Genomic DNA, 25,822 nt, shown 5'->3' with positions numbered 1-25,822 from the left:
CGAGGCCCAGCTCCGCTAGGCGGAATAGACTATTAATAGAGGGAAATTGGATGGTTCTGCGGTCGAGGAAGAAACGGAGGACTTTAAGGCCTTCCTGGTGTTGGATGAAGGTGTAGAGTTACTGAACGTCCATAGTAAAGATGAGGGAGTGGTGGCTCAGAAAGCGGAAGCACCAGGCTACCCGATCCACTGAGGGGTAATGCTAAAGTTAAGTTGATATATAAGCATGTGAGATGTCCACCATTTATAGTGACTGGGTGGAAAATTGCACAGCTTACACCACTGAATCACAAAAAGTATATGAGTGGAGAAAACACAGCTGCCATGACTTACACAGAACATAATTTTTAAGGGTTTGCATCTCACATTTAATGAAAAATCAAATGAAAACAAGTTTAATTCTGTAGTATATAATAGTTATAGAACATTATAAAACTATCAACGCTTTGACCTTATCTAAGATCTGTGGCTGAAATTCAGAGACAATATATATAGAAAGGCAAACTTCCCAGTGATGTGATCCATCACCTTTACACAACTTGTAGCTTGACATTATAAAATACATTAGATGTACTCTATTCAACATCTGGAAAACAAATACAAAAATTAATTGGCTGCAGATGGTATATAAAATGTTCAGAAGTCACTTTTGTAGCGTAATTTCTGGCATGTTGCATTAAGTACTCAAAAAGTATTTAAATAAAATTAGAGAAATTAAGAACCATTTTTGTTTGAACTATATTGTGGGAGAACTGCAAAATTTGTAACAAACATCAATAAATCTGAACTCTTCCGAGGCATACGGTGTTGCCTTAAGATCCTGTGATATAAATTCTTTTAAAAACATTTTTTATGGGATTTTTGTCTTTTTATAATGCTTTATATATTTTTTTTTAATTATTTTTATTAGAAGCAATTGAACAGATAAAACATTCGGCATCTAAGATTATACAATTATTGTACAGCTTCATTTTTAACCGTATAACCTGAAAATGAAAAAAGAAAAAGAGAACAAGAGAGAGAAAAAGTGAGAAGTGAAAAGATAGCTTGAAAAAGCACAAAGAAAAGACCCCTAAACTACCAAAGTAGTGTGGCTGAAAAATATAAAGATAAAAAAGAAGAAAAAGAAAAGTGGAGATATACCTGCCCCTCGTTTCCCCACCGCCCACCTCACCCAGCCCAGGATCGGATTTAAATTTGATTTGTGTTGTGCCATACTATTCTTGTAAGAATTCGGTGAAGGGTGTCCATGTCTTGAGAAATTGATCTGGTTTTTCCGCCAAGACAAGCCTAATGTTTTCCAAATGTAGTGTCTCAGACATGTTTGTAACCCACATCTTCACTGTAGGGACTGTTGTCTGTTTCCAAAATGTAAGCATTAGTTTTTTTGTCGTTATCAGGCCATAGTTGAGGAAACGTCTTTGAAATAGTGTTAGCTCAGAACAGGCTTCTGGCATACCTAGTGCGATCAATTTTATGTTGGGGTCCAATTTTATTTTAAGTCTTTTAGAAAAGATATCAAAAATTCCCCTCCAGAAGTTGTGTCATTTTGTACAGGAAGCAAAGGAATAGATTACGGTTGCTTCTTGGAGGAGACATTTATCACAAATAGGGGAGACATTTGGGAAGATCTTATTCAATTTAGACTTCATGAGTAATACATTCTATGCAGTATTTTAAATTGTATTAGCGAGTGCCTAACATTAAGAGAACAGTTGTGTATATATATTGCCTTTTTATAATGCTACCGATTAATTATCCCAAATGCACATCTGTGAACATCGCTAGATGACAATAATTATACCGATTTAAACGATATACAGTATAATTATCACAACTGGTTATACATAACATGGAAAAGGATATAATTTCCTTATAACTGATCATTTAAATGCCTGTGATGCTTTTTGCGGGCGAGATGACAATGGAGCAATGTTTTTTTTCCTTTTCTTGTGGACATTATAATTTTTTAATTAAAAATGTATTATGTCTTAGAGTAAATGTTTGAATTGAATCAAATGAGTTGCCAAATCTGCCTCCCTACTGTCCCTGCTTTATGAGGGATAATATATTAGGATCCCAGAGGTTAAAATGCAAATGACTAGAAATTGGATTTATTTTATTTTTTTGGTGACAAATGTGCTGTGGAGTGCATCTAATGCCCGAGTAGGTCCCCTGTAGAAATATATGAAAAATAACTTTGAAACGGTGTTATGGCACCTTATACGTATATGCTGAACCTGCTGCATTTTAAGATCGACAGACCTTGAATTCTCTCTGTGGCAGCTGATGTTTGGCAACATAAAAGGTGGTAATGGACATGAGTGGAAATATTACCATCTGGTTTGGGAACTGCTCTGCCTGGGACAAGAAGGCTCTGCAGAGAGTAGTGCGTTCGGCCGAACGCACTATGGGAACTTCACTAGCCCCCCCTGCAGGAACTATACAACAGAAGGTGAAACTCAAGAGCCAATAAAATCATGGGAGACCCCTTCCACCCATGCAACGGACTGTTCCAGCTGCTACGATCAGGCCAAACGCCTCCATTGCCATGCTGTGAGAATGGAGAGGTTGAGAAGGAGTTTCTTCCCAGAGGCCATTCGGACTGTAAACTCCTATCTCATCAGGGACTAACTTTACTGAACGTTTCTCCTTCCAATATTTAATATGTAAAAGAATATATAATACAATACAATACAATTTATTTGTTGTCATTTGAACCTCATTGAGGTTCAAAACGAAATTTGGTTTCTGCAGTCATACACACAAGGAAAAGAACCAAGACACAACACAATTTACACAAACATCCATCACAGCGCATCTCCTCCTCGCTGTAATGGAAGGCAAAGACTTATCTCTCCCCTGCACTCCCCATTCTCCTCCCGATGTCAGAGTCAAAGCCCCCGGCGGGCGATGGTAAGTGTCCCGCGGTCATTAAAGCCGCGCCGGGCGATGATGTAAGGCCCCACTCCAGGTAATCTTCAACCCCGCAACTCGGGCAGGAGAAGTCGCCGTTGCGGAAGCCCCGAAAAGCGATCTCCCAGCAGGGACCCGCGGGCTCCTGATGTCACCGTCTACCAGACCTGCGTTAAGCCTCCGAATCTCCGGGGTCGGGTTGCAGCCGCTCGCCACCACAGCTTCTCCCGCTCCGAACTCGGCCAGCTCCACGATGGTAAGTAGGTCCGCAGGCTCCGCGACTGGAGCCCCAGGTCGTTCCGGTTGGAGGCCGCTCCACGGTGCTCGGCCCCAACGACAACGGCCCCAACGAGACCCGACAGAGAAAAGGTCGGGTTCTCCTTACAGGGAAAATATTTTAAAAGTTTCCCCCCGCCCCCCACATACATACCCAGTTAAAAAAAAAAAAAAAAATTCCATTCAAACGAGACAAAAAATAATAAAAAAGACAGACGGACTGCAGAGGCCGCTGCGACGTGAGTCGCGCCGCCCACCCAAAATCTCAGCAAGTGTGAGGTTGCTGCACTTTAGGAGGTCAAAATGTGTGTGTTTATGATTGTGTTTATAGTTTGTTTGGTTGTTTGTTTGTTTGTCTTTTTGCACAATGTCCGCGAGCATTGCCACCTTTCAATTCACTGCACATCTCGTATGTGTATGTGACGAATAAACTTGACTCGACTTGACTTAAGTGAGATAAAGATCTCCTGGAGGGAGATGCTGTAAGGCAAGCCCCAGGTCATAGTCAGGTCACCAAATGAGAACTGTGCCACTGATGGTTTCACTGCAAGTGCAGAATAATCAGAGATCATAATAGGCAGCTCAGACGTGTTTAATCCTTGGCGTTGCTAGTGATGGAGCAAATAGTCTTGTACCTTGATCATAAATTATGAGCTTGGTAGATGTGTGTAAGGCAGCAATGTAAAAATACAGACCCTGTAATTGGCATCTCTCCGTGCAATATGCAATGCTCCTAATCTCCTTGTGACCATTCCCCAAGAGCTCAGTTTATGTCGGTACAGGAGGACACGCTCCATGTGGAACTTCTGATGCCACTAGATGTGCAATTGATGCCAGGAAAATGCCAGCCCGGCCCAGTGAATTTTGCAAGGTGGCAGCAGTAACATGGGCACAATTTGACTTGGAAATAGTTGCTGTCAAGATATAACCTGTCTAAAATGGCATTTTTATGTGTTTTACCATAAGAAAAACAAGTGTTAATGGATCCAACTTCTCTGATTTTTTTAATGTAAAGAACATGTGCGTGAAGAGATTTTTCATCTTGAATGTGAGCATGTAACAGCCAAGTGACAAAAATTGGTTTCAGTTTAAATAGTGTTCCATTGGTGGATGTAATCCTATTGTGGTCCCCAAAGACACTTCTAGAACATAATATTCCACTATACTTGGCCTAATCAATGGCATGATTTTGAATATTTTCTGATGATATTCACGACAAAAATAACTCAATAGTGATGCATAAACAAACTGTTTGAAACAGACAATCGGAGACGATGGGTCCAAGTCATTCTCCTTTCTGCCTTCTGTTCCACCACAGAGGATGTTATAAGTCCAAGACATGGAGGAAGGTGCGAGCTCTACTCATTTCTCGATGTCGTCAAGAACTACCGCCTTTCAGTTCATGCTGTTCTTTCGGCTGCTGCGATCGGCTGGGTTATTGTGCTCCTGGTTTTTCCAATGTAAGCTTGCATGTTTGGAAGTGTCATTCATGGGCATCACATTCATCAGAGACTGACTCTGGCAACAGCAGCACAGACAGGACTGAAAAATACACAGGTAACATCGGAACACATTAGCTTTCTACTTAGAAACTACAGCAGAAACTGCAGTGAGAGAAGGACTGCTTAGAAAAGACATGCAGTGGTCTTTGAGCCAGCATGGACTCAAAACTGATTTTCATATAAATATGGAATATAATTAGGAAGGGTAAGTGCCTCAGTGACCTGAACTGGTTAGTTCAGTGAAGGAAGAGGACAGAGGGTGGCCCATGCATTTACAACTGTAATGTTACATTGCGTATCTGTCTATTGCCTGATGCCGGTGGGAATAGAAACATAGAAAATAGGTGCAGGAGTAGGCCATTTGGCCCTTCGAGCCTGCACCGCCATTCAATTTGATCATGGCTGATCATCCAACTCAGTATCCTGTACCTGCCTTATCTCCATACCCCCTGATCCCTTTAGCCACAAGTGCCACATCTAACTCCCTCTTAAATATAGCCAATGAACTGGCCTCAACTACCTTCTGTGGCAGAGAATTTCACAGATTCACCACTCTCTGTGTGAAAAATGTTTTCTCATCTCGGTCCTAAAAGACTTCCCCCTTATCCTTAAACTGTGACCCCCTTGTTCTGGACTTCCCCAACATCGGGAACAATCTTCCTGCATCTAGCCTGTCCAACCCCTTAAGAATTTTGTAAGTTTCTATAAGGTCCCCCCTCAATCTTCTAAATTCCAGCGGAATGATGTTTATGCCTCAGGAAGGAATAAGAACTGACCCAGGAGATATGGACAATGCTGGCTGACGGAGGAAGAGGGTGGACTGCAGCAGTGAATGTCCACAGTTTTGAGATAGGACCTGGAAGAAGGAGTTCCATCTGCACCACGTGGCCCCCAAACCCATTCCAATATTTCGTCCATTGAACAGGCGATCGGTATACTAACGCCTTGTTAGTAGATCTACCCAAAATGTCACTGATGTTTACCATGGTGCTATGACAGAGTGCAGATTGACACTGGCTTGAGTGAATGTTATAGTTAGCCATTAAGTGTAGCCAGTTAGCTCCTTCTAAGAAGCAAATGCCATCTCTGGGGATTGCAAGGAAAGATTAGAGCTCCTCTATCTTCAACACCCACACCCCCTTCCCAAACAGTCCCTTATCTTCAATTGGTGAGCACCTCCTGAGCATTCCAAGATTTTCTGCTGACTTTGCCACCTATTCCAGGTAGGAAATTAAAACAATGCAAATCTAAACAAGGCTCTGGAATTAAAATAGCTCTAGTTTAATTTCTGGAGCAATGGGTGAGCCATTACATAGAAACATAGAAAATAGGTGCAGGAGTAGGCCATTCGGCCCTTTGAGCCTGCACCGCCATTCGATATGATCATGGCTGATCATCCAACTCAGTATCCCATCCCTGCCTTCTCTCCATACCCCCTGATCCCTTTAGCCACAAGGGCCACATCCAACTCCCACTTAAATATAGCCAATGAACTGGCCTCAACTACCTTCTGTGGCAGCGAATTCCACAGATTCACCACTCAGTGTAAAAAATGATTTTCTCATCTCGGTCCTAAAAGACTCTTATCCTTAAACTGTGACCCCTAGTTCTGGACTTCCCCAACATCGGGAATAATCTTCCTGCATCTAGCCTGTCCAACCCCTTACAACCCCACAAAGAGTTAACGCCAAGGCGTGGGTGTTCAGCTATCATTTAGTTAAATAAAAAGCCATACCAAGTGCTTCTGGATCCTATTAAACCTGCTTTAGAATCAAATCTCTGCAGGCTTCGTGAAGCTAAATGTAAAGGCACTATCCTGATGTCTTGCAGCAGAAAATCTGCTATATGCTGTTCTTATTTTTACTTTTCCCAAAAAGGGATACTGGTGTAATATATTCCATTAAAACATTTGTGATTATACCACATGTGAGTATAATTGTTATTTAGATTATATGTGGGTCAGAAATAGGGCCAAAATATACCTATATATTTTAATAATACATCTCAAGATATGCGAGTCATTGGCAGAGGTGGGACTTATTGCCAATGTCTGATAACACTGTCAAGGTGTTAGTGATATCTTCTCTTGAAGAATGAGGGGGGACAACAGACAATAGGTGCAGGAGTTGGCCATTCGGCCCTTCGAGCCAGCACTGCCATTCAATATGATCATGGAAGATCATCCCCAATCAGCACCCCATTCCTACCTTCTCGCCATATCCCCTGACTCTGCTATCTTTAAGATCTCTAACTGTCTCTTGAAAGCATCCAGAGAATTTCATTGAAACATACAGAATTTTGATAGGTTTGGATAGAGTGGGTGTGGAGAGGGTGTTTCCACAAGTGTGAGAGTCCGGGTTAAGAGGTTATAGCCTCAGAATTAAAGGACGCTCTTTTAGAAAGGATATGAGGGGAAATTTCTTTAGTCAGAGGGTGGTGAATCTGTGCAATTCTTTGCCACAGAAGGCTGTGGAGGCTGTCAGTGGATATTTTTAAGGCAGAGATAGCTACATTCTTGATTAGTAAAGGTGTTAGAGGTTACCGGGAGAAGGCAGGAGGATGGGGTTAGGTGGGAGAGATAGATCAGCCATGATTGAATGGCGGAGTAGACATGATGGTCTGAATGGCCTAATCCTATTCCTATTCCTTATGAACTAATTAATGTTTTCTAGCACAGGCAAACAAATTAGTCCTGATTAGTATGTCAGTTATATATATTTATATTATATTTATTTATAAAAACTAATATATATATATATATATATATATACATACATATATACACACACACACACACATACTTGAGAGGGCTCCATATTCAAATAACATATCCCCTAAAATGAGGTTCCTACCTGGAAGCAATTCTTAAATTTCTTGCTCACGAAGTAGAGAGCGATGGGGTTTATACATGAATTCAGAGTTGCCAGATTGATGCCAATGAAGTCCAATACCAGCAGATTGCTATTGAAAGAAACAATCCACTATTAGTGCATTACAGGTATGAACAATCTCATGCAAACTATTTTGAAGAATAAAATTCATCAAATGATCAACTTGTTGCTGCTGCTGCTGCTGCTACTGAATAATTTGCTAACTCGCCTCTCCATTCTGAAACAGACACGCCCTGAAATGTGGACTTGAAGGAGTAGGCTCACCACATAACACTATCTGCCAAGCATTTTTCCTTAGTACTATTCAGGAAAAGCAGCCTTAAATAACTGCTGATTAGAATGAGGAACATCATCATGATGCATATTCATTTTTAGAAAAATAAGGCGAGGGCTTTAAAGCAATTTGTCACTAAATCAATATGTATTGTATTATATGAACTTTGGTTAAGAACATGCATGCATTTTGGGCTCCCCAAATTCATCATGTTAGCTGTGATTCGTTAGACTACTGTCTGGTTTTCTCTTTAATATGAACCAAATATTTGACAAATTTTCGCAGGTACGGTTTGGAAGAAAATTGAGTCAGGCCTAGAGTAACAGCTGAGGCAAATAGATCTACTTTGTCCCTCTGGAATATAACATTTTTTTTTGTTCTTAAATATCTATATAAATATTATTTGATGGACTCAGAAGAGCGTATTTAATGTGAAGTAGACATTGTCAGTTGCTGGACCTTATATCAAGCCTGGAACAGAAGAGATTATGCATAGATCTGATAGAGGCAGTTTGAATCATAAGTAGCACAGAGTAAATAGAGGGAAACTTCCCATTGCCAGAAGAATCAACAGCCAGTGAACTTAAACTGGGGTGCTTTGGGGAAACATGTATCATGAAATCATCTATTATGTACCCAAAAGTGGATGTGTTTAGTGATCCTGAGTCCTAAAGTATTTTACAAAATAAGTACACATGTAACAAAAATAAATTGGCCTTAATTACTGAAAAAAGGGGACATTTTCTTCAAGGTAACTTCTGAGAATGGGAGGAGATTATGGACTGAAATTACATTCCTTAACAAATGAGCGGTGTAAGAATTCCCTTTTTGAAAATGTTCCCATGAACTCCATTCCCTGTAACAGTATGGTCCTATTCTGGCCATGGTGGCTATTGTTTCAGCTTTGATAGCCAGTGAGACAGAGCATGTGGCTTCATTAACTGTCAATGTCATCAGTGGCTGGAAATGTAGGGGGAAGGTCACTTCTCAAGAGACGGAAGTGATGAGCAGGCTGGAACAAATAATGTTGGACTAGCGAGTTCAGCTCACTTGTCACTAGACGATCTGTCGCTGTGCCCTCATGTCTCAGCGATGGTCTTGCATTCATAACCTTCTGAGAACATATATTTATAGGATACTTTAGTGGTGAGTGTGCTTCAAAATTAAAATGCTCTTAGTAAATTCTGAACGAATAAAAGGTGCTATGCAATGTAGGTTCCTTCCTGTATATTAACACAATGCAAATCTATGATGTGTTTTCCTGTTCTATGATGGTAAACATGTAATTTTAAACAGACAGCCTTAAACAGGTTAATAATTTTGATAATTCTGTGGAAAAATAAATTTCAACAAACTCATTAACAATTCACGTCAGTATCCCTGAAAGGAAATTCAAGATTCATGTAAAGAAAATGTAAATTGTTGCTCTAACTTACTTAAGCAATTCACATCTGTTTGGGTTAAACTCATGGTAAATAGTCATCTTTAAAATTCTGCCAAGATGGAGAGGGAACCAGCACAGACCAAAAATCACAACTAAAAATAAAACTGTTTTGGCCACTTCTCGACGCTGAAAAATAAACACACAAGGAAGCTTTAGTTCAATGAATATTAACCACTTCTACGTAGCCACAAGTCAAAAAACCATTCTCAACCCAAATATCTGTTAACTGAGGGTCTTGTATTTACCAAACAGTTGGACCTAACCGCATACTACTCATTCTGGTATAAAGTCACTGAAAGGTACTCCAGCTCTGTGTAACATTGTAAATTGTCCCATTACTTGTAAAATAAGTGAGATAGCTCATGAAGTCATGTGGCACAGAAATGGACTCTTTAGCTCCATGCTGCATTCTATACCAAGGAATTTTGATATACTCATCTCAATATTGCTTAAATGTTATGTTTAAGTTTATGTAATGTTATGTTATACATAAAACTTACAAAATTCTTAAGGGGTTGGACAGGCCAGATGCAGGAAGATTGTTCCCGATGTTGGGGAAGTCCAGAACAAGGGGTCACAGTTTAAGGATAAGGGGGAAATCTTTTAGGACCGAGATGAGAAAAACATTTTTCACACAGAGAGTGGCGAATCTCTGGAACTCTCTGCCACAGAAGGTAGTTGAGGCCAGTTCATTGGCTATATTTAAGAGGGAGTTAGGTATGGCCCTTGTGGCTAAAGGGATCAGGGGGTATGGAGAGAAGGCAGGTACAGGATACCAAGTTGGATGATCAGCCATGATCATATTGAATGGCAGTGCAGGCTCGAAGGGCCGAATGGTTTACTCCTGCACCTATTTTATTTGTTTCTATTCCCCGATATAAAAAAAGACAATAATACAATAATGTTTCTATGTGAGGACCTGTCTCCAAATTTCAACCACTCTGGAATGAAAAGGTTCTTCATCTAATCCCCCTCTAAATATCCTTAACTGAAACTATATCCTCTGGTTATACGTATCTCTGCTAAAGACAAATGTTTCTCACTTTCTACCAAATTTATAGCACTCATTTTGCATCAACCATGATCATGTTAAATGGTAGGGTAGGGTTGAAAAACATGTTGACCTCCTCTGCTCCTACTTCCTTGTGGTTTTGTCTTCATTCAACAACACACTTAGTCACTTCCCTGTATAATTACATTACTTAGCAGGATCTCCCCTTAAAAACAGTCTTGCTGACGATCGTTGATCGGTCCCAATCTCTCCAAGTGCAGTCTAGTCATGTCACTCGGAATCTTTCCCAATAATGTACCTTTCACGTGTTGGATTCACCTCATCGTACTTGTCCCTACTGCCAATCTTGGATAAATGTACCACATTTCCTGTCCTCCAGTCATCTTGAGGAGATGGCACCTCTTGAGGAGATTTGAAAGTCTCTGCCAAAGACCTAACAATCTCTTCACTTACCACTCAACAGATCTTGGGGATTTATGCACTTTTAAGCCGCTAGGACATTAAATACTCCTGTTCAATGATTATTCGGTTGGAAATTCCACTGTTCCCCACCCTGAATTCTCTTTGTCCATAATGAATACAGAAAAGAAGTATTAATTTAAGATTTCACTTGCATCCTCTGGCTCTATACATAAGATTGTCATGTTGGTCCCTAAAAGGCTTCCTCTTTCCCTGGTTACTCTTGGGCCTTTAATTCCAAACTGATTTGGGGTTTTTTTTGTCCACAAAAGCTATTGTGTGTGTTTGCTTTGCTTTTAGAGATAGCAAAGAGAACATGCACTTCTCTTAATAAGAACTTGATAAGCAAATACTTCTGTAGTATTTCTCTCTGGTTTGCCCACATATTTACTCCTCTATCTTCCTCTAACTATTTGGAGACTCATAGCACAAAACCAGAAATATAATTGCCCCATTTTGTTTCTACATTTCGACCATGTCCTCATTTGATAAACCTTCTAGGATTTCCAGCCTTCGTAATGGACATTGGACACCTTGATTAATATTTGCAATGTGACCATCTCATTCATACCAACTTCCAACCCACGTTGCACCTGAAGACTATATACATTGGAATTTTGAACTGCACTCTTACTCTTTTAGTTCAGTTTAGAGATACAACTCGGAAACAGGCCCTTTGGCCCACCGGGTCCGCGCCGACCAATGATCCCTGCACATTAACACTATCCTACACCCACTAGGGCCAATTTTTACATTTACCAAGCCAATTAATCTACAAACCTATACGTCTTTGGAGTGTGCGAGGAAACCAAAGATCGCGGACAAAACTCACTCAGGTCACGGGGAGAACGTACAAACTCCGTACAGACAGCACCCGTAGTCGGGATCGAACTCGGGTCTCCGGCGCTGCATTCGCTGTAACGCAGCGACTCTACCGCTGCGCCACCGTGACCATGATCTGTCAATAATTTATCTGAGACAACAATAATATCATAATCCCGTATGATAATCAAAACCCTCAGTTCATCTGCTTTACTTCCCCGACTCTTTATGTTACAATGGATGTAATCCAGCCCTGCATTCTTGCCCTGTGCCTTCAGGGTTCATTGTCAAATCCATTTATGCCTCGTGGACTGGACTTGCACCATTTTCCATCTACATTTTTCTGTTCATTACCACCTACTGTACTACTGCACTAAGTCCCATTCCTGCGCCTACTGGGATGTCTTAGGTTACCTTCTGTATTTGTCTGTTGTTCACCTTTGCTATACTATTGAGTCCCTGTTGCAGTACTAAATCAAAGCCATCCAAAGTACATACATTTGGATGAAGATTGGCTGATCTGAAATATTGCCCCCTGACCTGCTGAGAGCTTCTACCATTTCTGTTTTTATTTCTAGTATCTAGTTCTGTGATTTTCAGCAGATAAAAGTGCATTATTGTGTAGCCAAATTTGGGATAGTTTGAAATGCTCTTTCATCCCTTGGAAGAGTTCGCCAACCCCAAAATCACTTGTGTTACATCTTCCTAACTGACAAAAATACATGAAAGAAATTATGTCGGAATAGAGGACAAATGGATTCCACAGTTTAACCGGAGAATTGATAATACATTGAGGACAACTTCAAATAGTTTCATATCTGGCTCACTCACTTTTAGTCTGGTTCTCCACTGAAAGAACAGGATTGGCAAACTGACTTTGTGATTTTATTTTTGGAATTATTAACAATGTAATTGAAATTTTTGGAACCTTTGATTATACATTCATTTACAATAGCTTTCACTATATATCACTGGAAGGGGGTTGAAAACGGAGTAAATTACGAATGGGATTTAAGAAGGATAGCCTAGGAGATTGAAACACGTTGAAACTGAGAAGCTGGTTCAGTATAGATGGTACAATTCTTTTATGATACCAATGGATAGTTGAAAGATTTTACCCGTTTCAAGTGTTCGCTCATAGTGATCCGTAAACTCTTGTTCCTCTTATTCAGCATCTCACAGGTCATTAGAGTGTAGAAGAAAGCAGTGCAGGCCAGAGGCATGCAGAAATAAAACACAAACACCCACCAGTCCTTCACACTGATGTAGAACTGCAAGAGAACACATCATATTCGGTTAGATGCAAGCAGCAGACATAGAGCCAACAAAATACACTCTTCTTTTTAGCTATTCACATTTTCAAATGTACAAATTTGTTTTAATGTTGAAAATCTCAGTTGAAAAATTGAAAAATAGTCCAGGAAACATCAAAGGTTGGAATTAGTAATGAGCCAACTTTCCAATTGATCACAATGACAGTATACCTCTGGCAAGGCAGAATCTGCCTCCCCGTGTTTCCTGTCTTAATACCAGTCAAATTCTTTAGATCAGGAATGTTTGAATAAATCTGTTTGTCTGGATCCTCCTTTGATTTTTAATTCCCACTGCAGAAATTCATTCCTGGGGTGCTGAACAAAGACAATGCCATGAGGCCTCTTTGCCAAGTCACCAATTCCACCCCTGCCCTTGCACTATCTGGGACTGAATCAGAATATTCAGAATCTTAGGACAATCAGAGCACCATATTATCTCCAAACCTCGAACCCGAGCCATTAATAATACCGACTTCTGCCTCTATCACATTGCTTGATTTATCCTGCCTGATCTCACTGGCTATTGACACTGACATCCACGTCTCTGGAAACTCCATTTCCAATGCTTCCTTCATTGGTCTCCCATATTACAAACCCAACTCCCAAAACTCATCCCAAACTCTGTAGCCCTTACGCTATTTGTGCTTTTAGATGTACTTACTCTGTGCGCATTCACCTCCTTTGGTCCTTACTCCTGATTACTTTCTGGTGTTTAAATCCCTCCATGGCCTGTCCCCTTCATCTCCTTTGCTCACTGCCCCACCATTGGTATTTATGCCACCATCTGCCCTGACATTAATGGCTGACATTCACTTCCAAAACAACTCCACCTGGCCTTTTCTCTTCCTAGTTGATTTTTAAGAACAAGTTTTTGCGAAGCTATAGTAATATGGATGATCGTAAATAGACTGTAAATCGAATCGCCATGTTCAGTACCATGACAGTTTTGTGCAAAGTGTGCAGCTGTTCTTTATTTGTCGGATTCTGCTTATGATGATTTATGTACGTTTCAGCTGGCCTGAATGATTTAGTCTAGTATGAATTATCCTGATGTTTAAAACAAAATACATTCATCAGACTGAAAAGTAGACTGGTGATATAAACAAACCTTTCCTGAAAACAACTAAATATAAAGTGAATAGGAAGTTCAACTGTTTTTGAATTAGACTGATGAATGGACACATGGTAGGGAAGCCACGGTTGTTGGGTGCAAGTCCACACTCTGTGGAAAGCCTAACAAGAGTAGCCACCTGTAGAACAGGCTGTGCTTTATCGAGGCTGAGCAGCAGTTGGTGTTGCTGAAGGCCACACTTCTTCTTCTTCTTGCGTATGGCGTGCACAGCCTAAAGTTGTAGGACAACTTGTTCTATTTGATCTTACTTGATTGTGCACGCCAGGTTGATTGCATTCGTCGAAACAGGGCGGACCACGTGAAGGTTGCAATCTCCCACCCCAAGGCCACACTGAAAGCACATTTCAGGAGGTAGAGATACCTCGTGGCTTCAATGTCTGCAGGCAGAGATCAGGTGGCAGGAGACCTGGAGTGGATTTCACTCTTGAATTTATATTCTGCTCAGAGCAGTGGAACGGTGGAGGGGTGGAGGTTGCTCTGATGGGTCAGCCAGAGCCAGAGCCATTGCACCTCAGCTGTAGAGGACGGAGGAGGAGAGAGAATGCAATAACCGTAGGAGATCTGATGGGTATTGCTTTGGCTGCAGATATGACCCATTATGACATGTTAACCTTCTTCAGACTGAAATTAAAGATGGCATGAAGCTTTCTGGGTGGGGTAGGAGGAATCAAAGAAGTCAAATGGCCAATGAATTGGGTAATTTCTGTGGGAAGCATCTTAGTTTGAGTGCAGTTTAGAGATACAGCGTGGAAACATGCCTTTTGGCCTTCTGAGTCCACGCCACCCAGCTTCCACATTAGGGAAAATTTACAGAAGCCAATTAATGAAGAAACCTGCATGTCGTTGGAATGTGGGAGGAAACCGGAACACCCAGAGGAAACCCACGCGGTCACAGGGAGGACTGGCAAACTCCATACTGACAGCACCCATAGTCAGCATCGTACTACGGGCACTGGCGCGGTAAGGCAACAACTCTACCGCTGTGCCACCCCACTTAAAGGACGAATGTGGCTATTTAAACGGCAATTTCTCCTGGTGCATGCCATGAGGGATGTAGGAAGAAATGCATTGATGTAATGATGAAGGAATTTTGAGTCTGTGGCACTGGAACCTGTTCCGGTGAGGAGCTGCCTGTATAAATCACACGGCTGGTGTCAAACTCATTCTGGGGAGAGTTGCTAGTGTTGTAGCGGGTGGGGGGTCAAAATTTCCCAAAGAACTTTGCTAAGTAGACTGTGCAATAAAAAAACAATGCACACAGAGGATTTGGAGACAGACAATCGAAACATAAGGAATAATATAGTATTGCATGGGAAGATTAAGCATGAGTAAAAGAGAATCTTGGGAGGATACAAAGCTTTCACGAGACCACATGTGTAATACCATATGCAGGTCTGATCTCTCAACATCGGGAAGTATGCAGTATACTTGTGTTAGATGGAGAGCAACAAAGTTCACTAGGTTAAGTGTCCAATAAGTTTTTGGATGTTAATGGAATCGATTGCTACGCAGTTATTGCAGAAAAGTAGCACCATGCTCAAAGGACAACCATGAACATATTGAATTGTAGAGCAGGCAAAATGTATCAAATGGCCTAAACCGGTTTCTATTTTTGGTTTTCTATAAGAGGTTTATAGTTCAGGTGTGTAAATATACCAAGTGTAAAAAGACTAAAAGGGGGGGAGGGAGGAGGAGTGGAGACAACTTTTAAGAAGCCAGAGATACACGGCTGTGAAGCTCGGCGGACATTAACATTACCGGTTGGTTATCCTTGGTTCTGAAAACTACTGCTTACGTTTTTTCCCCCCAATTTGCCAATAAAATTCACCGGTCAGTACTGGCTACAACCCTCGTGAATCTACGAGAACCTTCGACCTCCTGGCAACCCACTAGGACCTCCTGGCGACCCACCTATGGCACGTGAATTCTCGCTACTTTCCATGTCGGCTTCATTCAAGTCACCGCTAATTTTTCAACACGTTGAAACATTTGCGGTGACCATGAGGCCGTGACTAGTTCCCAGAATGCGGGAACTCCTCACGACCATGAAGGCGACTCCCTGGCAACCACCCACGAACATGTGGCGACTGCATAGTCTCCTGCAGTCGCCTAAGTGGGACAGGCCCATTAACGTGATAAGATAGATAGATAGATAGCCTTTATTGTCATTCAGACTGAAGTCTGAACGAAATTGCAGCAGTCATACATATAATACAATAAAAACAACAATAAACACATATTAACATCCACCACAGTGAGTCCACCCAGCATCTCCTCACTATGATGGAGGCAAAAGTGTTAGGTCTGCAGTCTCTTCCCTCCTCTTCTCCCTCTGCGCAGAGGCGATACTCCCCCGGGCGATGATATAAATCAGTCCCGCGGCTCAAACACCGCGGCCCGGGGTTGAAGCTGCCGCCCTCCAGTCCTGCTGACGCAGCCGCTGGCCCGCGGCCAAACCCCGGACTCAGGCCACCACCGCCAGAACACCGTCCCAGCCGCCCTCATGTGAGTACTGTACCGTCTTCAGCCTCGGGCTGGGCCGCCCCGACTTGGGCGTCGCTTGTTCCCCAGGCCGGGCCGCCCCGACTTGGGCGTCGCTTCTCCCCCGGACCGGGCCGCCCCGACATGGGCACCGAACCTCCCTCGGGCTGCGAGCGCCGCACCTTCCCGAGCTCGGCCGCTCCGACGGGAGCCTCGTTCCACCCTCGGGCTGGCCGTCCTCACGGGAGCGTCCCAACCTCTTCCAGCCCCGAGCCGGACCACCCTCACGGGAGCGAGCTCAGGGCGAGTCCTGACGGGCTCTGCCTCCGGAGCCTCGAGGTCGTCAGCTCCATTAGGCCTCAGCGCAGACGGAGGCAGAGAAGGGGAATACGACAAAAAGGTCGCATTCCCCCGCAGGGAGAGACTGCAAACCCCGTTTCAACCCCCCCCCCACCCAAAACACAAACTAAAAACCAAAAACTAGACTAACCAAAACAAAATAAACAACACAAAAAACACAAAACAAACGGGACTGCCGGTAAGCCGCTGCAGCCAGAGCCGCGCCGCCACTCCGAAGCCATCGAAGAAACATCGAAGAAAAATAATTTAACAATTTTACGATTCAGTTCAGAAATGAAATGATTACACTAAGCATTTCAACTGGTTGTTGAAATATTCTATAGGAATAACTGACATTCCTAAGAAGAATAACAAGTAACTTTCTTTTTTAACGTATCAGCAAACAGCAGCATTATCTAACCACATTTGATAACATGCCACCCAAGGATAAAAAAAGCAATCAAAGGTTTGATCAGAAAGGTAGGTTTTAAAGGATATCTTAAAGAAGGTAGGAGAGGTGCAATGACAAAATAAAATTGAAGGACTAAATTTCGCAGAATTTAAGGCCGTGACACCTTGAGGAAAGACACTAGAGGTGGGGAAATTGATATTGGTGGTGCGTGATTGTCAGGGATGAAATAAATATCAGAGGGCAGAGGAGCTTGAGGTGGTTACAGTGACACGGTCCAAGTCATTAACAGGTTTGGGAAACAAAAGTAAAAACATTAAAATTAAAGTATTGGTAAACCAGGAGCCAAAGTAGATCAATGAAAATACAGACAATAAGCAAATGGGATTTGGTGTGTGAGTAGTAATTGCAAGACTTATGAGCATGGATGGAAAATGAACGATGTATGCTGGAATAGTCAAATCTAGGCGCAAAATAAATGGAAGACCAAGGTACACCTTAAGGAAGACAACTCAGATATATTACAAGAGAGGACAAGCAGAAATACACACTGTAAATCTTTCCCATCAAACTGTTCCAGTTCAAGTTATTTTGTTGTGAGTGCATGCTCTGATGCTGACCGCAGCTCATAAAATCAATGGTTTTCATGGCTTCAGAAAGCTTCATGCACACTTTTTTTCGGCTTGAAGAATTATGACACACTGCAGAGATATATTTTTGATAGAATAAAATTACTCCTTCACATTAGAACATGACCCGGGCACTTTTCTACCTGGACCCAATGATATAAAGCAACAGATCCAAGCACCAGAAACTGTGAGCCTTTGACTGCAAGAGGGGAAATCTCTTCAAACAATAGAGGAAAATATCGATCAACATCTTCTCCATGATGAGTCCCAGTTTGGTGACCTTCTCACACACTGATGCCCATGTTAAAACCTATAGTGTGATCGAGGAATAATGGATCATCACAGTCAAAGGGTATTAAGGAAAGAGGGAGGTTATTCTGAAAAAGATAGATCACATAGATGTATCAGGATAGAGGTGTGGCGATGGTATTCTTCAAAAGGACAAGGAGCCAATAATAGGGTCGGCTTGTGGAAGGCCAAATTGGAAATCGATGGTTGGCTGTTTATCTGGAATGGAACCAACAGAATACACTGGAGTCTCAGGTGGAAAGTGAATTCAGAGAGGGCATGAGGACAGATGAGTAGGAACTAGGTAGAGAGCTAATGAATTAAACCTGGGCATGGCTTGGAGGTGGGACTGCAACAGGCTGCAGTCATAGCGTCATGGAGTGTGGAAACAGGGCCTTCAGTCCAACTTGTCGACACCAACCAAGATGCCACATCCAGGCTAGTTTCATTAGTCCACGTTTGCCCCATATGCCTCTAAAACTTTCCTTTCCATGTACCTGTCCTTTTTTTAATGTTGTTATGCTACCTTCCTCAACTACCTCCTCTGGCAGCTTGTTCCTCACATCTACCACCCTCTGTGAAAAAAGATGCCCCTCAGATTCACATTAAATGTTACTCCTCTCATCTTAAACCTACTTCTTCTGGTTTTTGATTCCCCTACCCTAGGTCAAAGACTATGCATTTATCATATCTATTCCCCTCATGATTTTATATATCTCTATAAGATCACCCCTAGCCTTCTGCACTCCAAGGAATAAAGTCCTAGTCCACCCAACCTCTCCTTATTTTTCAGCCCCTCAAGTCCTGGCAACATCCTTGTAAATCTCTGCACTCTTTCCAGTTTAATGAAATCCTTGCTATAGCAGGGTGGCTAAAACTGAACACTGTACTCCAAATGTGGCCTCACCAAGGTATTTGGATAGGAAATGCTTGGAGGGATATGGGCCAAGAGCAGGCAAGTAGGACTATCTTGGTTTTGCAATGTGGTTGGCATGGGCGAATAGGGCTGAAAAATCTGTTTCTACGCTGTATAGCTGCATGACTCTACGATGGACATATGTGATCCCATCTTTCATGACTTCACAGACATTTGAGCATTATTGTTTCAAGATGAATATTTCCATGCTGTTGTGTTGCTAGTTTAGACTTTGTGGAGCGGAAAAGTCCAAGGAGTGGGTATGGGGTTTTGGGGCGACGCAACGTCAAGATACAAGGAGGAAAGAGTCCTGAACAGACGTTATCAAGTTGAGTGACACCAAAGTCCAGGAGCATGCCACAGAAGTTGGAAGAAGGGTTAGGAGGAGGAGGTTGGCTGTGCAAGAAAAAAAAAAACTGGAGTTATTTTCATTCTGCAGGATGATCCTGAAGCACTGGAAAGTTTAAACTGAAGAGACTGAGGCTCAATAGCATTTGATATGATTCTATCAAATATGCTAAGGGTTTTTAGGACAGTAGTCACTGGAAAAGCACATTTATTTCACGTAGGAGTTCAAATTTAAGAAAGTAAAAAAATCTACATTTCGTACAGTGAAAGAACAAATCATTATGTTAAACATCTTAGGTTGTGCAGCTGACATCAAAAAGACTGCAGAGATCCTTGTCATTTGAGAGATAACATTCTGGGAAATAGTTTAGCTATTTGAAGAAAAGATTACTTTATAAGGAAGTAAAATTCTCAAGCAGTTTGGTACTCATGCTGATCCGTTTAGAACTTTAGACTGAAGGCGACCAGGTAAGGATCAGATGCAACTTCACCACATGGATGAAATACTGCACGGAGTAGTTCACGGCTTGTGCAGCCAAACATAGAAGATAGAACAGTACAGCACAGGAACAGGCCCTTCGGCCCACTATATCTGTGCAGAACATGATGCCACGACCAACACTTTGCCTATGGATAATCCACTTCCCTCCATTCCCTGCAAATCTATGAGCCTTTCCTAAAGTCACTTAAATGCCAATCTTGTATCTGCCTCCACCATCACCGCCTGGCAAAGCATTCCAGGCACCCATCACTTGTTGTGTAGTAAAACCTATCCTGCATTTCTTTTTTGAACTTTGCCCCTCCCACCTTAAATCTTTTCTTTTCTTTTAAAATCTTTTTATTCGTTTTTTTTTAAATACAAAAACAAAACAACAACAAAAAAGAATAATGATAAACATAACAATTATATTGATACATAGGGATCAGGATTACATTATTAACAGGTATAACCTAAATACGAGTCCAGTGTCAAAATACACATTGAATATAAACCTCCTGGTCTCTATGTAAATATAGTTAAATGTTTAAAAGAAAACATATATTAAAAAAAAACAAAAAGTAAAAGAAAAAAAGAAAAAAAAGAGAAAAAAGGAAAAAACAAAACCCCCCTAAACTAGAAAAAAAAAGCAAACCAGAATCTGGGCTGCAAAGAATTTCAACAATTTAAGTCCCTGTTTGTCGTCAAGTCCGTTCCACCGTATAAAGGTAAAATAATTATTATAACAGTTGGAGAGGGGACAATTTATATCGTGTGAAAATGTTGAATAAATCTTCCCCAAGTCCTATCAAATTTAACCAAGGGTTCAACAATGTCACTCCTATTTTTTTCTAAATTTAAACATGATATCGTTTCAGAGTACCAATGGAGTGTGGTGGGAGGGTTAGAGTCTTTCCATTTAAATAAAACAGATCTTCTGGCAATTAGTGTGGTAAAAGCAATCAGCCGATGGGCGAACGGGACAAATTAATAGAATCTAACATTGGTAGCCCAAAAATTGCAGTAATAGGATGAGGTTGTAAATCAATACCTAAAACTACAGAAATAGTATCAAAAATGTATTTCCAATATTTTTCCACAAGTGGGCTGGATCAAAACATATGTCAGTGGGGCCACTTCAGAGTTACATCTGTCACAGGTAGGATTTATATGACCATAAAAACGAGCTAACTTAACTTTTGACATATGAACTCTGTGAACCACCTTGAATTGTATCAAAGCGTGCCTTGCAAACATTGAGGAAGTGTTAACTAATTGAAGAATCCTCTACCATTTCTCTATAGGTAGAGAAATTTGGAGTTCTCTTTCCCAGTCATTCTTAATTTTATCAAATGTATCTATTTGTGATTTCAAAATCAACTCATAGTCGTTATTAAGCCTTTCTGATAAGGGTTCAAATGTAAAAAAATGTCCAAGATTTCGGTTTGATGTGGTAACGGAAAAAAAGGGTAGAGTAGTCTTCAAAAAATGTCTAATTTGTAAAAATCTAATCAAGTGTGAGTTAGGTAATTTATATTTATTGGAGTTGTTCAAAAGACATAAAACAACCATCCAAAAACAAATCTCGAAAAGCTACTAATCCCTTCCTCTACCATGACAAAAAGGCTTAATCAGTACTAGAAGGTTGGAAGAAAAAATTAGATATCATAGGACTCGATAAGATAAAATCATTCAATCCAAAAAACCTACGAAATTGAAACCATATTCGGAATGTATGTCTTATTATTGGATTAGTCGTATATTTATTCAATCTCGTAATTGTAAAAGGTAACGAGGCCCCTAGAATAGAAGCCAATGATAACCTTTGCTTAGAATCACGTTCAAGATTTATCCATCCTGGGCATTGGGTATCTTCTAAATCTTTTGTCCAAAACGTTAAATAATGAGTAATAGTAGAATCTAAGGTTCGGCAGTGCCAAACCACCATCTTTTTTTGATTTCTGTAAGTATTTTTTACTTAGTCTGGAATTTTTATTCTGCCATATATATATATATATATAAAGAAATTTTGGAGTCAATAATATCAAAGAAAGTTTTAGCAATTAAAAATTGGGATTGTCTGAAATAAATACAAAAATTTAGGTTAAATAAACATCTTATTAGCATTGATTCGGCCAATTAAAGATAAGGACATTGGTGATCATTTAGTAAACTGTTTGATATGGTCAATCAGAAGCATAAAATTAGCTTTAAATAAATCCTTGTGTTTCTTCGTAATCTTAAAACCTAAATAAGTAAAACATTCAGTAGTCAATCTAAATGGAAACTGTCCATAACCATATAACCATATAACAATTACAGCACGGAAACAGGCCATCTCGACCCTTCTAGTCCGTGCCGAACACATAATCTCCCCTAGTCCCATATACCTGCGCTCAGACCATAACCCTCCATTCCCTTCCCCTCCATATAACTATCCAATTTATTTTTAAATTATAAAAACGAACCTGCCTCCACCACCTTCACTGGAAGCTCATTCCACACAGCTACCACTCTCTGAGTAAAGAAGTTCCCCCTCATGTTACCCCTAAACTTCAGTCCCTTAATTCTCATGTCATGTCCCCTTGTTTGAATCTTCCCTACTCTCAGTGGGAAAAGCTTTTCCACGTCAACTCTGTCTATCCCTCTCATCATTTTAAAAACCTCTATCAAGTCCCCCCTTAACCTTCTGCGCTCCAAAGAATAAAGCCCTAACTGTTCAACCTTTCTCTGTAACTTAGTTGCTGAAACCCAGGCAACATTCTAGTAAATCTCCTCTGTACTCTCTCTATTTTGTTGACATCCTTCCTATAATTAGGCAACCAAAATTGTACACCATACTCCAGAATTGGCCTCACCAATGCCTTGTACAATTTTAACATTACATTCCAACTTCTGTACTATAATTTGAAACTAGATTGTTTAATGGAAAAAACTCACTCTTACTAAGATTTAGTTTATAACCAGAAAAACTACTAAATTGATTAAGTAGTGCTACTGTTGCCGGAATAGATTTCTCAGGGTTAGAAATGAATAATAACAGATCATCTGCATAAAGAGATAGCTTATGTGTCTTATTCCCGCAGACAATACCAAAAATATTAGGGGATTCCCTAATAGTGGTGGCCAAAGGTTCCAAAGCGATATCAAACAGTAAAGGACTTAAAGGACAGCCTGTCTAGTACCTCAAAAGAGCCTGAAAAACGGGGATCTCTGATTATTGGTAAGTACAGAAGCCTGAGATATACGATATATCTGCTTAATCCAATAAATACATTTTGGATCAATCTTACATTTTTCAAGTGCATTGAATAAGTATTCCCAAACTACTCTATCAAACGCCTTCTCGGCATCAAGTGAAATGACACATTCTGTTTTATTTGACGCTGTATAAACAATATTCATTAATCTCCCAACGTTAAAGTATGAGTAACGATTTTTAATAAAACCTCTGATCTTCAGATATAATTTGTGGTAAAATATTTTCCAATCTCATAGCTAATATTTTGGAATCTACATTAAACAGTGATATAGGTCTATATGATGTCACTTTAGTAGGGTCTTTATCTTTTTTAAGAATGAAAGAAATAAATGCTTCATAAAAGGATTGTGGTAATCTATTCATTAAAAGGCTTCTTTAAAAAACGTGCATAGCCAGGGAGACAGTAAACTTGAGAAATACTTTAAAAATTCTACTCTAAACCCATCTAAACTGGGAGCTTTACCAGAATTCACCGAGAGGGTCGCTTTCTGTATTTCTTCCTCCGAGATGGGTTCGTCTAACAACAGAGACTCATTATGTAATAAATTTGGCAAGTTCAGTTTCTTTAAAAACTCATGCATTATATTGGAATCAGTAAGAAATTCTGATTGGTACAGGGAGGTATAAAATTCCTGAAAGAATTTAGTGATTTCATCATGGTCTACAATCAGTGTACCATCCCATTTACTCACTTTAGTAATCTGACATTTGTCCGACACCGCTTTCAACTGATTAGCGAGTAATTAAACAGATTTTTCGCCATGTATATAAAATTGACTTTTGGTTTTAAGTAGCTGATTCTCAATCGGTGATACTAATAACAAATCATATCTCAATTGAAGTTCAACTCTATTCTTATAGAGCTCTAAACTAGGAGCTTTTGAATATTTTTTTAATCAATTTCTTTAATCTCATCAACCAATATACGTATTTCATTTTGAGTTTGTTTTTTAATCCCGCGGAGTATGAAATAATTTGTCCATGAATATATGCCTTAAAAGCCTCCCAGACTACAATATTTGATATTTCTTCAGTAGAATTTGTTAAGAAGAAAAAAGCAATCTGATCTTTAATAAAATTAACAAAATTTAGATCTTGAAGCAAAGTAGCATTAAATCGCCATTGTTTAGCACTAAACTTAGAATCATGTAGTTTGATTGATAGTTTCAATGGTGCATGATCAGAAATAGCAATTGCATCATACTCACATGCAGTGAGCGATGAAACTAGCCGAGAATCTATTATAAAGTAGTCAATCCTAGAGTAACTATGATATACATGAGAGAAAAAAAAAATTGTCATTTGGGTGTAAGAATCTCCAGACTTCTAACATTCCAGAGTCAAGTAAAAAAGAATTGATAAAACTAGCTGATTTAATTGGAAGCACATAATCAGATGCAGATCTGTCCATCAAGGGGTTCAAACAACAGTGAAAATCTCCATCCATTATTAAAAAGTGTTCATTTAAATTAGGAAAGGATGCAATTAACTGTTTAAAAAACTCAGGGTGATCAATATTTGGTGCATAAACATTCACCATAGCAACTTTTTGGTTATGAAGAACACCAGTAATCACCAAAAATCTACCATATGGATCAGAAATTGTTTCATAATGAACAAACGGAATTGAGGAGTCAATAAAAATAGAGACTCCTTTCACATTAGACTGTGAATTTGAATGAAACTGCTGTCCTCTCCAAAACTTGAAAAATCATTGATTGTTGTCTTGCCTTACATGAGGTTCCTGAACAAAGATAATCTGAGCATTTAGTCTCTGAAGAACTTAAAAAAATGTTTTCCTCTTAATGGGATGGTTCAAACCATTCACATTCCATGAAAGGAAGTTAATAACTTTATCCATATTGTTTGTAAAAATCATGTGGAATGTAAAGGGTTAATTTCTTAACTCATAATAGCTCATGATAATGGAAAAAGAAAAATCTAGGGCGGAGCCAGAAGTAACGACATTTCAGTCATTTTTGTAGTTCAGATTCTGCACACATGAAAAAAGCTAAGCTAAAAACAAAAGACCCCCACCCATGCAAAGCCAGAAACTGACCAGTAGACAGTCAGTATGCTACCTAATCCCTTCCCTACCCCCATCTCTCCTAACGACAGCACCCAACGTAAAAAGAAAGCATATTTGCCACTCAATAGCCAAAACAAAATTAATGTTATGGTTTAAAAAAGTACATGTTAGCAGTGGAACACAAGAGCTACTTCATATTATTTATCCAAGGTCAAAATATCAAAAACAAGAACTGCGTTCACTTAATTTGTCTAAAGACAGGGGGTAAAAAAGAAATCCTTCAATTTTAAAAATAGAACAGCTAACAAAGAAGATCTTATAAATTTATATATACAATACCATTACATTAAATTAACAGTATCTTAGAGAAGGTAAAATTTGTTGTTTGATACCATCATACTAAAATTCTAATAAGTAAATTAAAAAAACTCATCCAATTAAATTCCTAATCATTACAAAACGATATATTGTCAAAATAGGAACAGTAAATCTCCAATTATAACTTAATCAGCTATCAATTGCTCCCGGTCGCGACTTCACCCCAATAAGCCTCCAGAAAGCTCGAAGCGTCTTGAGGATTGTTAAAAAATCGAATGTTACCA

General features: G+C 40.1%; 1 protein-coding gene across 2 annotated transcripts in view; it reads right to left on the bottom strand.

Annotated features, from left to right (window-relative positions):
* Positions 1-4,179: 4,179 nt before the first annotated feature.
* ednraa (endothelin receptor type Aa) overlaps positions 4,180-25,822 on the bottom strand; it is a 92,195-nt gene continuing 70,552 nt past the window's right edge. For both annotated transcript variants that reach the window (XM_055646497.1, XM_055646489.1), the window contains exons 4-7: positions 12,715-12,867; positions 9,296-9,429; positions 7,547-7,655; positions 4,180-4,734 (exon numbers count right to left, since the gene is read on the bottom strand). In XM_055646497.1, the coding sequence (XP_055502472.1) occupies positions 4,588-4,734; positions 7,547-7,655; positions 9,296-9,429; positions 12,715-12,867 (543 nt within the window). In that variant the 3' untranslated portion in view covers positions 4,180-4,587. The remainder of the gene's footprint in view (positions 4,735-7,546; positions 7,656-9,295; positions 9,430-12,714; positions 12,868-25,822) is intronic.

This window comes from Leucoraja erinacea, chromosome 1 (assembly GCF_028641065.1).
Source record: "Leucoraja erinacea ecotype New England chromosome 1, Leri_hhj_1, whole genome shotgun sequence".
NCBI lineage: Eukaryota > Metazoa > Chordata > Chondrichthyes > Rajiformes > Rajidae > Leucoraja > Leucoraja erinaceus.
This window is presented reverse-complemented; position numbering and strand designations above follow the sequence as displayed.